Raw genomic sequence first — 13,608 nt, 5'->3', positions numbered from 1 at the left:
ATCACGAAGTTATTATAAACAATGAAACTTGGTTAGCTTGCTTTTTGGATAAACAAAACAAATGAATATTAAAATGATTCATAAAATAAAACATATTAAAAACCATTTATACATCAAAATATACTATTTACTAAAAAAGAGCATATTACAATGTATAATATTTATTTTTAAAAAATGAATACGTAAGATTATTTTTAACAATTATATAATTGTTCTTAAAAATAATCAATTGAAAAACATGGCAATCGTAAAGAATTATAATTTGGATTGTATTATATGTATACTTGTTTTATATGTTTAGATGGTTTTAATTATATTTTATTTTATTTATCAACATTAATATTTTTTGATTTGTTTTATTAAACCATTTATATGAATATAAACCATTTATTGAATATTAAAAATGTTCAAGAGGACCGCGTGTGTCCTTCCAAAGTCTGGTGAATTGCCGTTATGTTGGGAAGATAGATTAAAATTTTGTCAAGTTTTGTTATTTTCTATCATTATTGTATTTAGACTAAATTTAAGAAAAAATAGAAGAGGAGAATTAAGAAAATCATAAGCAATTGTGTCCATAGAGGGGTGTACATTAAGATAAGTTTCACTGTAATTATTATGAACTTATATCGAGATGAACAGTTCAGCTCCAATCCACCTGTGCGCAGCACCTTGAGCCTCACCGAAGCTTTCAAATTTATACATTACTTTACTTTATGAAAACATATTAATTTTTATATATACTACTGAGCAATGACGATAAAATAATAAATAAATGATGCCAAAATAATGTACAAAACTACCTCAAGCAGATAAGACCGCTTCTCAGTCACAGCCGTATGCACCAGGCCTATAAAAAAGGGTCTTAAAGAATTGATCACTAATCCATAGCCTCTTCTTGAGATGGTTTCGGTTTATAGCCAATCCTGATTTCTAAAGAGTTGTTATTTTTATTCACCTCCTAGCTACCCTCTTAGCCTATATACCTCCTTCACATCCGGGATATTCTACTACATTCTATATACTATGTATATAGTATGTAGTAGAATATCCCGGTAGGATGAAGGCACCTTCCTGTATGAATTGGCAGCTAACTACACTCCAGGCTTGCATACCTCTCTCGGACCTACAGGAATAGTACCTGGACCTACAGGAATAATATCCAAACCTACAGGAATAGTACTTGGTAGGATGAGGTTAGCATCCTTACTATCACCCCTTAGTCTCATCCTATCTAATCATATTCCTTGTCAACTACCTTACCTTTATAAACTGAACACGCATTGTCAAGACCTGGACAAGCAGAATCAGAAAGAAACTAACCACCTCGACGAACAGAGGCAATTTGCTAATAAAAGAATTACATTTTTCTTTTTATAATATTGATGATATTTCCTACCAGGTAGAGTATTAAAAATGATGGAATTAACATACTTAATGTAGAAAAATATGTTGTAATATCCTGATTTATTAAAATAAATAAAAGGAAATTCAATAGTTTTTATTATTCTCAAATCTCAAATATTGTTTTGATGACTACAGGTTTTAAATGAATAAATTAAATATTAAATAGAAATGACAATTTTATTTTAAATTAAATAACATTATTGACTCTTATCTCAGGGCAGGTTTTCTAGACAATCAGAACACAAAGACACTAACTAAATTAATAGCTACTTTTACAAATATAATCAAATCCTAGGTAGAGCAAACTAAGCATATATACCAATCGTAAATGCTCCTTTGATGGGTTCTCGATGTCTTCTTCCTCAAAATCTACCTCTGAGAGTAAACAAAGGATTGAGTACCACCTTCCTCTCTCCTGGCAATCCAAACAAAGAGTGCTTCTTTCCTTCAATTATACAATCTTGAATGTCTGGTGACCACTGGCCGGTGCTGTAGAAGAAATCAAGAGAGCAGCACAGGATTTAGGACTTAATATAAACAGTGAAAAGACTAAATATATGAAAACCTCTAGACAGACCGGAGAGAGAAGAGATATTGTAGATGTGTGGGAAAACATGTTTCATAGCTGCAGTTCTTTCAAGTACCTGGGAGGAGTTGTGATGGAGAACAATAATTTAGAAGTAGAAATTAAGGGCAGAATGGTAGCAGGAACAAGATGTTTCTATGCCCTGCAAAAAGCTCTCCGATACAAAAGTCTTTCCAGGAAAGCAAAGCTTTTGTTGTAGAAAACAATAATTAGGCCAGTGTAATGTATGGCAGTGAGACATGGACTCTAATCAAGGAAAATAGAAGATCTCTACAGTTTTGGGAGAGAAGAGTCCTAAGAAAGGTCTTTGGAGCTGTTAAAGAGGAGCACAGGTGGAGAATCAGAAGCAATGACGAAATAAAGGAATTGTACGGAGAGCCTGATATCCTCTGAGCTATTAAGAAGAGCAGGCTGCGATGGTTGGGACATGTAGAAAGGATAGAGCCCTGCAGGCTAGCTAAAAGGATGCTAAATGGTGCACCAGGAGGAAAAAGGAAAAGGGGCATACCCAGGCATCAGTGGCTGAGTGATCTGGAAGATGATTTGAGAGGGATGGGAATCGAAAATCAGCGAGGCATGGAAAGAATGGTGGGAGAGGCCCAGGTCCTACAAGGTATAGCGCCCAACAGTGAGTGAGTGATTCTTGATGTCTTCTTTCTAAATATGTACCACTAACAGTAAGCAAAGGGTGGTCTGGTGATTCTTGATGTCTTCTTTCTAAATATGTACCACTAACAGTAAGCAAAGGGTGGTCTGGTGATTCTTGATGTCTTCTTTCTAAATATGTACCACTAACAGTAAACAAAGGGTGGTCTGGACCACCTGCTTCCAGGAGATGTCCTCCCTCTCGCGCCTAAACAACAAGTGTCCTTCCTCCTTTGTTCACAATGTAAACGTTGCACAACGGTTTTTAGTTTTTATCTATTCCTCAAGGTAGTAGACAAACGTTCTAAACTTCTAACACATTACAAAATACTGATCTACATGACTGTAATAAGGCCAATCTGGACATATGGAGTTGAGCTTTGAGGCTCCACTAAACCTTCGAATTCCTCTCGTATTAAATCCTTACAATCCAAAATCCTCAATGCTCCTTACTTTGTCACAAATAAAATCATACCTAAAGACCTTAATGTTCCCTATGTAACCGATCTAGCCCGAACTAAATATCACTCCTTCCATTGTAAACCCCCTAGTTTCTAACTTTGCACCCTCTTCCATTCCTGACAATTCTCTGAGGCGTCTGAAAAGAAGATGGCCACGAGACCAGCTAATATAAAATGTCATTAGAGTGCTACCAGAGGGTAGTTGCTCTACACGCCTGTAACACTCCATTGTAACTAAGACCATGTTTAATAAATGTATTATGTAATATACAGTTGTAAATTTCAATAAAGTTAATAAAAAAATTTTTTTTATCTATTATTTTCTCCATGTATATTTTTCTGTAATACTTATTTTCCTCTTTTATTTTTACTTATATTTACTGTAAATACAATCATGATAGGAAAGTGAGAATTTATTTGAATCTGGTCTATAAGGCAGCGATTCTACTCATTTCTGAATGGCACCGCCATCTAGACGTTTTTAATGATGTTTTCCACTCCATATTTGACTGAATAAAATTGACTACTTACTTTTTGGTGCAACAAAACAAATGAACAGTATTGAACGTTGATATATAAAATAAAACAACTAAAAACATCTAGTCATAAAAAACAACTATTTATCAAAAAAGACGATATTAAAATATTCTGTATCAAATTAGGAAATAGTTTAAATAAAATATGGTATTTTACTAAATTAATAAATTATTATGGAATGTCATGATTGTTGAGTACGAAGCATGGAGTAATTACCTCATGATATGCTATTATTCCTTTTTCATTCGTGTACTGTGATAAAAATGTCTGATCAGAAAATAAGTTAAGATAATTGCCTCGTTCAATGTCATCTTGAACAACATAAGCATGGCCATAAGTGGGAAGACCTAATAATACTTTGCTGCGTTCAGCACCTCTCTGTATGGTATAATTTACCATAGAATCCTGAAATAAAATATAGTTACAGACAACAAGCCAAAATGTTATTTTATGAGTCAGACTATATTAATTTCATAATAACACATAAGGTTTTCAATAATTTTAGATAAACAAAACTGAAAGAAATACATACAACATTTCCTTCATTTTCAGATCTCAAAGGAGCCATGATTCCCGTGGACCGGTCCCATGGCCCATGATATTCAACCGCAGCTAAATTGATATAGTCAGCAATCTGCGAGATGGATCTCACATTATAGCCTAGATCTATTACATAGCGTTTTGCGATGATGTGGACAGTGAGTAGCCATCCTGAAGGCCGGAATACCTTTTTGATGTCCTGAAATTATTGAAAATGATGAGGATTATAAAATAAATTGTAATATTTAAAATTAAAAAAGAAAAATTAATGGTTTTTACTTATTCTCAGATCTAAAGTATAGATTTGAAGATGACAAGGTCAAATAAGAAGATTAAATATTAAATAGATATGAGAATTTACTTTTTATTATAAATAATATTATAGACTCTAGTCTCAGGGCGGTTTTCTAGGCAATCAAAATACTTATTTTTCATAACACTTAATAGAATAATGACCACTAATAGAGCTTACTTATCTCTAGTGAGCCTTATGGTAAGTAGACTGCTGAGTTGTTCAACCAACTTTAGGCTATTGAAATAATTAAATATTATTAAAATAAAATTTGATATTTTTAACTTAATTCTCATATCTTAGGTTAGCTCAGGTTTAAATTAAAGCTTTAATTTAAATAGATAGCAGAATTTTATTTAAATTTTATAACATGATTTACTCATAATCTCAGGGCGGTTTTCTAGGGAATCAGAATACTTATTTTTCATAACACTTAATATCACTTTTACAACTTAACTTAATTTTAGGTGGAACAAAACTAACCAATTTCATAGAATCTTCTTTTGATGGTTGATGAATCTTGATGTCTTCTTTTCTAAAATGTTATGTCTAACTGTAATAACAATGGCTTCTAGTCCTCTCTGCTTCCAGCCGACCGACATCTTCACTTCAGAAACCACACTTTTCAAACAGTATGAAGCTCTACCTATATTGGGTATAATAAAGACCACCAATAGAGCTTCTTATCTTCTAGTGAGCCTTCTGGTAAGTAGACTGCTGAGTTGAGCAACCAAGTTTAGGCTATACAATGCTATTATTCGACCGGTTTAGTAACTGTAGTCATATGCTTGCGAGACTTGGATGCTTACAAAGGGATCTGCAGAACGAATAGATCGGTTTGAAAGAAAAATCCTAATTCTTTTAAAATCCATTTTTAACATATGGTCTTACCATGGAATTTAATAGCATTATTAAAGTTCCACAATATGTGGTCTTACCACAGTATTTAATAGCATTAAAACAGCTCGTTGTATCTGAGAAATTGTTACATTATTATCTCTTGTTCCACAATGTGACTCACCATTCCACAAACAAAAGGTTTGGAATCCTTTGCCTGCTGTTTTATTGTTTGTTGAAATGAAAAAACGATTGCTCCATGAATTAATGTCTACATTTTTCTTAAATAAAACTAAGTATCTATCAGATTTATTCAATTAATATTAATTTTGTTTAATAAAAGGAAGATGATGTTCTGGTCAAGAAAGGTACAAAAATAGCGCAAAAACTATGTTTTGTCCCACTATGCGGGGATTCATCTGGGCTAAGTCCAAAATAAAGAGTGATTCTTCCATTCTTTGTTCTGGACTCTGCCCTAATGAACCCCAGCAAAGTGGGACAAAACATCAGTCACTATTATAATAGTTTTTGCGCTATTTTTGTACCTTTCTTGACCTCCATCCGGACCATCTTCCTACAATATATTTGATTTAGTTTAATTTGTCATCTGATTACCTCTAAAAGGGTGACGAAATTTGTTTTGTCCGCTGCGGTTCCTCCTCTTTGACCAGGGAACTGCCAGCATATGTCAATACCATCTAATTCCCAGTCCCTATTAAAATAATTTATTGAAAGATCGCTGATTGACCATGTGTAGTATATAAAAGGAAGATGGACCCGGTAGGGTCAAATAACTCAAATAGTAATAAACTATTCATCATGAGCCAACATTTTGCCCCACTTTACAGGGCTTCATCATGGCTAACAAACATACTTCTTCTTCTTTCTCTTCCTCCTTAGTGCCTTTCAGCATGGAGGTGCCTCTGTCTAACCAAACCAAGCTTCTTGATACTGAGCCAGTACCTCATGACATCCTAATTTTCCCCTCTTTTCTCCCCTACTCTGGAGATGTTGTCCTTCTATTGTATTCTGGGTCTCCCTCTTGGGCGTTTTCCTGTTAGTCTGGCCACAAAATATTTTTTTGGATCCCTGTCTTCACCTCATCTGACAGAGATGTCCAAACCATCCGAGTTGTCTCTTTTCAATGGTATCCTTTATGCAGACAATTCCGACATCCTGTCTTGTCCTCTCATTTCGTATGCGATCCCTCCTAGTTCGGCCTGGCACTCTCCATAGGTATCTCATTTCCATTGCAGTGACTCTGCTTAGGTGCTTATCAAGTGGTAGCCAGCTTTCACTTCCTTAAAGGAGGGAAGGTAGCCTCTTCCCTATAACTGTGTTGTAGAGGTGGAAGTATATTGCATTTTTCTTCTTTATCCTATTGGATATCTCTTGGTCTACCTTTCCATTCCTGCTGATCACTGCTCCTAGGTAAGTATACTTGTCCACCATTTCTATTGGTTCACCTTTGCAAAATATTTCAATGTTTTCCTGTTCCTGGCCTATCATTATTTTGCTTTTCCTGACATTGATGGTCATTCCCTTTCTTTCCAGCTTAGCTTCCCATTCAGTTACAGCTTGTTGTAGGTTCTCTTTATTATCTGCTATAAGAACAATGTCATCCGCAAATACCATTACCTGGGCCAGTATTTTCCTCATGTTCCATTTGCCAATAGTAATTTGCACAATTTCAGGATTTCATCCATATAAATGATAAACAGGAGGGGACTCACACTATCTCCTTGCTTTACTCCTTGGTATTGGACTCTCTTTCATTAATCCTAACTGTGGCTAAAAATGATTAAAAATATGTGAAAATTTATATAAACTTGAAAAAAAGTAAATTAAAGAAAAAATAAATAAGATGTACAGTGAAAAATATAAATAATCAAGAATTACAAAAATATATTAGACAATTAATAAAAATAACAAATAAAAAATTAGATACAAAATAAAATTACAACACAGGTTGTCATATTTTGTTCATTATTTCCCTTTTTTCTTGGCCTTTATTTTATCATTAGAATTTATTATAATATATTAGGATAAAAAAAAAAAAAAAAGGAAAATCACATTGGGATGAAAGATAAAATATGAAAAAAAAAAAACAGAAAGGAAGAAAGAGAAAAAAGATAGATTAACAAAAAAAAAAAAAAAAATAATAAAGTATAGAAAGATGAAAAGAAAAGTAATATGACAACAAATAAGAAATTAGATAAAAAATAAATGTAAAAATTCAGCATAGCCTAAGGGAGAGAGAAAGAGAGAAAAGCTTTTTTTAAAAACAACAGAGTTGTGCCGCCCAACTTGATTGGGTTGCTATAGCTACACATCATACTAATTGAAATCCCTCTTTTTCCTATCTTTTTCATATTTTCTCATTCAACCCAATGTGATTCTCCTCTTTTTTCCCCCCTAATATATTATAATATATTCTAATAATAATAATGGCCAAGAAGAAAGGAAAATAATGAACAAAATATGGCAACTTATGTTGTAATTTTATTTTTTATCTATTTTTTTATTTGTTATTTTTATTAATTGTCTAATATCTTTTTTTAATTCTTGTTTATTTATATTTTTCACAGTATATCTTATTTATTTTTTTCATTTTTATAAAAATCTACACAATTATTTTAGCCATACCTTAGTTTACTTTTATTTTTGTTATTCATTCTCTTACTTTGTCAGATTATTTTAGTTGTTTGTATCTTTTTTAGCCCCGAGGAAGCCATGTAAAGTGGGGTTGAAATGTTGCCTCATAATAAATACTTTTAAAACAATTTGTGTTCTTTTTACAGTGCCTGAACCATCTTCCTTTTATATAATAATTTATGATTTTTCAATTGATGATAAATCATTGAGGAATATGAAGACTATAAAAAATTATCAAAATAATTTTTATAGCAGCTTTAAAAATACCTTATGAACTTTACGAGACTGTTAATGAAAGTAGTTTTCTTTGAAGAAGAACTTGCCATTTCAGAAAACCTCACTGAACCCTGGGAATATCCTCCCACACTGACGAGTACTTTGATGTTTGGATGTTTGGCCTTCAGTTCTTTCAATTCTTTTAGCTGACCTGGAACATGAGACAGCTCGAATGGATAAATTTTAAGATAAAAATAAAATAAAACTTCGGAAAAGAGGGTAAGGGCTTTCACAAACAGTCTTCAAATTTAAGATCCCTTTTCTCCAAAAATGTTTGTGATGAAATTCACTGCCTATGAATGATAAGGATAACATTTTCTCAGGGTTATTTAGAGGACTGAATGAATAAAGTTATTTCAAATGCGGGAAAAGATGTAGCATTAACCGGATAAATTGTTCTGGACGCTGGTTACTAATACTTACACTAACTGTATTGAGAGAGTACAACATTCCAATTTAACTGCCATATAGAGCATAGAAACGAGACTAACAAACAGGCTTGCTTTACTCCAATGATATCTAGAATCTTAGTGATATTAAATAAGATAAAAAGTTAAATAATTAGCAAAAAGCAAGCTAAGTCATTAAGATTGGCAGGCAACTGACATTCTCTATTCAGACATTGTTGTCAAATATCTGTCAGATGAATAGCAGATACAAATATGTGATATAATATAAGCTGCATTGAATATAAAATAAAATAAATATAAAGGAAGAAGTTCGGAGTCAGTTTGTTGATTTTTTTTGGCTACTAGTCCACTGGAAGTGATTAATCTTCAAAAGGAAAACGAACAAAATCGAGCGAACTCAGGCAACAATCAGTGACATTGGTTAACACCTCACAATTGTCACTTTCTCGAATTTGAGTAAGCAAAATTGAAAAATAGTTTCCTTTCTTAGGTTTCTTCCTTTCATCCAATTATGTGGATAACCAAAAAATATCTTTCTCATCTTTGAATGGATGTTGTAAATGTATCCATTTCAATCAAACATTAATCTTTTAGGAAATTTGACTTGAGAATTGGATCCATCAAGTCTAAACCTCTGAAATCTAGGTTCGAAGGGAATTTGAAATTTAGATTTATGAATGAATTAACAAGAAAAAAAAATGAATTTGTTTAAAAAAAAGATCGATAATTTGAAATGTGCATAGAAAAGGACAAATTTGAGAGATGTAATCTCAAAATTGCCTTGGATGGAAAAACTGATTTGGGACTATGAACAGTTTCATTATGAGGAGGGTGCGGACAATAATTATACACAAATAAGTTTTACTTATTGTAAAATATTTATCTACAAATAAAGATTGATTTTTTTATTTCATTTATATTATATTCAATAGTAACTTGTTTGTACAATTTCTAAACAGTAATAACTAAAATAAAAATTGTAAAGAGCTTACCTCTCCCTCTTCCCCCCTCTTCGAAGTCTATCATAGGATCGATAGTTTGTATTTGACTTGTTGTTGGATTTATTGTCATGAATGCATATACAATGTGGGTGCAGTGATCTGTATCTGCATCTCTAACTGTAAACCTTCCTTGGTGCACTCTCGTAGAGGCCCATGCCGCCATGTAACAGAGCACTGTGGCTTTCCTTGCTGTAATATATACATATTTTGCAACATATTATAGTAATATTTTGCATATATAGAATAATGGGAATGATACTTGCTAGTTTCAACATGTAACAATAGTAAAAGGAAAATATTGTTTTATGTAAATGTATCCCTTTTCTCAAGGAGAAGTTCCGTGAGGGCTTCGGAGAATGAGACTTCAACGTGAGAGGCCCCTGGTTCGGAGCCCGTGGCATTCCTTGTTCCCAGCACAACTAGAAGCTTCATGGAGGAACTCGGGGTCGATGTCCAGGATGAAAGAGAACATAATACTTGACTCCCTGGGAATCATCCACCACCAAATGCATGGAAATTAATGAGTAGGGGGAGTTATCCAGAGGAGGGATGGCATGCATGCATCGCATATCTTATTTGATTTTTTATTTATTACTTTATTATTTTTAATATTTTAATATCTGTTATATAGGAGAATTTGTTGATCAAATGAAATAAGGGTTGTGAAATGTAAGGGAAAGAAAAAAAAGGAATAAATTGAAAAACTTAAATTTAGTTTGTAGACTGGTATTAATTGTAAAAGAAAACTGTGGGAAAAAAAAATGTTATCTTTCTATTATATTATATCATATAAAAATATGTAATTCAAATATGTCCGATCACGGATTGATCAGTATGTTGTGTAATGTAGCAACTCGATGTATTTGGCCAGCATGAATGAATAAAGCATTTCTCTCTCTCTCTAATACCTATTCACTTTCTTGAGACTGGTGATTATTGTTTAAATAAAATAAATTTAAGTCTCAAAACAATCTATATTATTATTTAAATCTGATGTTTCGGCCAATTTGACCATCCTAAAGGACAATTTTAAATACAAATTTACAACCACACCAATTTTAAAATACCTTATGCAATTTTTCACATTAACATTAATCAATTTACACTATGTTTTTTTATTTAAATCGAGGACAAAACGTTGGTCTTATAAAGGAATAAAGATCATTGGCATAGAAAGTGCATTCCTGTAAATAATTTTTCTATATATAAAAGTAATCCACAAAAAATAATCTACCTTTTTAGTGTACGAAGAAATCAAAAAGCTTTGCTGGAAACAATTATAGCATAAGTATAAAATGATTGTTCAATTTTTTATCAGCTACAAAAGAGTATCAGTATGATACAGGATTTTCCAGTATCCACCGAACTCTAATTTCAATTATAAATAAATAGGTTTCAAGGAGTTTCATTTTTTAAATTTTAATAATTATTACAAATTCTAAATTTGTAAATATTAACAGCACTATTCTTTAGAAAATGAAACTTCTCATACAAATTGACCTTAAATACATATACAATTTTTTTTTTATTTGGGATGAATTTATGTATTGAACACTGTATAAAGTAATTACCTTCCGCATACTTTACAACTATTATCGTTTTGCACTGGCCTACTTACCATGTATGAAATCTGCATTATACAGTGTTATCGCCAGAAAGCAGAATGATAATTTCAAAATTAATCCCATATTTTTTTTTTTTAACAGCTTCACATCAATGCTAGAAAAACAAAAGTCTCAATAAAATAAATGTAAATCAATATTGACAATAAATCAAATAAAATTTTTTAAAAATTAATTTATTGCTATTTACAACTGCATTTACATGAAAATATATCTAGTAAATTTGATGTAAGATCATAATGGTTTGATACAGGAATGTAGTGAAACTACCCATTGGTAGCACTCTTGAGGCCATTATTCTTATTTTTAGGCGCCTCAAGAGGATGGAATAGGAAGGAAGAATAGAAACTAGTGGGCTTGGTTGGTTAGGGAGTTTATAAAGGAAGGAGTGATATATGGTTCGGGTAAGGTTGGTTACATATGGAACATTAAGGTCTTTATGGATAATTTTATTTGTGACAAAGGAGCATTGAGGATTTTACAAAGGATTTGGGATTGTAAGGATTGGGTACGAGAGGAATTTGATGGTTTAGTGGAACCCCAAAGCTCATCTCCATTTGTCCAGATAGGCCTCATAATAGTCATGTAGATCAGTCGTGTGCAATGGATTGGAAGTTTGGACTGTTTGTCTAGTAAGTGCTGTAATAGTTGGAATCGACGTGCAGTTTCCTGTGAGGATTCCAAGTTAGTCATCTCTAGTCCAAGGTCTACAGATATATTTTATGGGGGTAAGAGTAACACTATTAAAGGATACTGAAGGACTTTCAGTAGGTTTAGGACGAAGGGTAAAGGTAATTTGATGGGATTTATTTTATACCATTCTTCGAGGGTTGTAATAAGGGATTATAGTACAAGAGCCCAAGAAGAGAAAAAAGGCAGTTATCTCACCCCAATTTTTGATTACTTTAATGAAAACTATGTATAATTACTAGTCCAAATTGATCAGTCTGCCAAGTATAGGTAGGGGGAATAAAAAATGGCGGCTGTTTCAAAGCGATAAAAGAAAATAATTTTTCATTCAGAGCTCTATATCTTAAAAACTAGGAACAACACAAGAAAACCTAAGAGAACGCCATTTAAAGAAGAGTAAATTTGCTAAAATATGAGCTCTAATAGAGTTATTTACGTTAAATATTTTCAAGATATAGCTTTTTAAAAAGCAACATTTCAAAAAAATGTTGTATGGGACGTACTGAAAGATCAGTAGTTAGTGAACTTGTTTTGAAAAATTTATATAAAAAAAAACCATTTATTATCAAAAACCATTTGACGTACAGATGAGCATTCAAATTAAAGCTAGTTTAATGAGCTATAAAGTAGTTTATGATGTTTATCTTCGTAGGAGTAATAGTTTACATGAAATTTGCTAAACTAAATTTATTTATAGTTGTTCGGACAAATTTTCATTTGCCAAATTTATATTCATATGTGAATATCATAAAAGCTACTACCCCTAGAAGTTAAATTTCCTTTATTTTGAGTGTTGGCAGACATATGTGCGTCTAATGAATCTAGAGATATATTTTTTCAAAAATCCAACATTTTATACAAACAACTAGAAATTAACATTTTGTGAGTTTATTTTATATAAATATAAATATCATAAAAACTACTACTCCTACATAGATAAACATAAGTAACTATTTTGTAGTAAATTTAACTAGCTTTAATTTGAGTGCTAATAGACATCTGTACGTCACATAGTTTCTGAGATATAAAATTCTCAAAATAAATTAACTAACTACTAATCTTTCAGTAGATTTTTAAGAAATTTTGCTTTTTAAAAAGCTATATCTCGAGAACTATTGGACGTAATAGCTCTTTATATTATGGCGTTAACAATGCTATATGGCACAAATTAACTTTACATTGAAATCTGATAACAAGTATTTTTCTATTAGGAAAAGAGGGAACAAGATGGAACAGAAAACCACTTCCCAAAAACTCCCGAAGTAGGTCCCATAATTTACCCAGTCCATGAGGTTCAGCGAGCGAAACATCACAAAATGTCAATAAATGTTGGGAATACTTTTACAATAAACAAGTTTTAAATTTAATTGTAAAACATACAAAAGAATATATTGATACAATAAAACTTGAGCATCAAAGCATGAAAAATCAACTACTGTATCTGAAATCAAAGCATTCAAGGGATTCATTGCTGGCCTTTATAAAAGTGGGAGGCAAAATATACGCGATTTGTGGGCAACAGGCGGTACTGGAGTTGAACAATTTAGAACTGTAATCCAAATTCTCAAAATTCTATATAAACCTTTCCAACCATCCTAATCCTTTGGTTCAAACCTTATCTAGTTCCACCCATCCCTACAGCCCACCTAGAA

The 13,608-nt window shown here is 32.2% G+C and overlaps 1 protein-coding gene across 1 annotated transcript in view; it reads right to left on the bottom strand.

Moving 5' to 3' along the window:
* LOC106689339 (probable chitinase 2) overlaps positions 1-13,608 on the bottom strand; it is a 24,336-nt gene that overhangs the window by 4,988 nt on the left and 5,740 nt on the right. The window contains exons 2-7 of the mRNA XM_014434267.3: positions 11,263-11,363; positions 9,636-9,833; positions 8,225-8,384; positions 5,918-6,014; positions 4,166-4,372; positions 3,850-4,038 (exon numbers count right to left, since the gene is read on the bottom strand). Coding sequence (XP_014289753.1) covers positions 3,850-4,038; positions 4,166-4,372; positions 5,918-6,014; positions 8,225-8,384; positions 9,636-9,833; positions 11,263-11,332 — 921 coding nt within the window. The 5' untranslated portion in view covers positions 11,333-11,363. The remainder of the gene's footprint in view (positions 1-3,849; positions 4,039-4,165; positions 4,373-5,917; positions 6,015-8,224; positions 8,385-9,635; positions 9,834-11,262; positions 11,364-13,608) is intronic.

This window comes from Halyomorpha halys, unplaced genomic scaffold, assembly GCF_000696795.3.
Source record: "Halyomorpha halys isolate HHAL.00 unplaced genomic scaffold, Hhal_1.1 Scaffold1334.1, whole genome shotgun sequence".
Lineage (NCBI taxonomy): Eukaryota > Metazoa > Arthropoda > Insecta > Hemiptera > Pentatomidae > Halyomorpha > Halyomorpha halys.
Note: the sequence above shows the minus strand (reverse complement) of the source record. Positions and strands in the feature narration are given on the sequence as shown.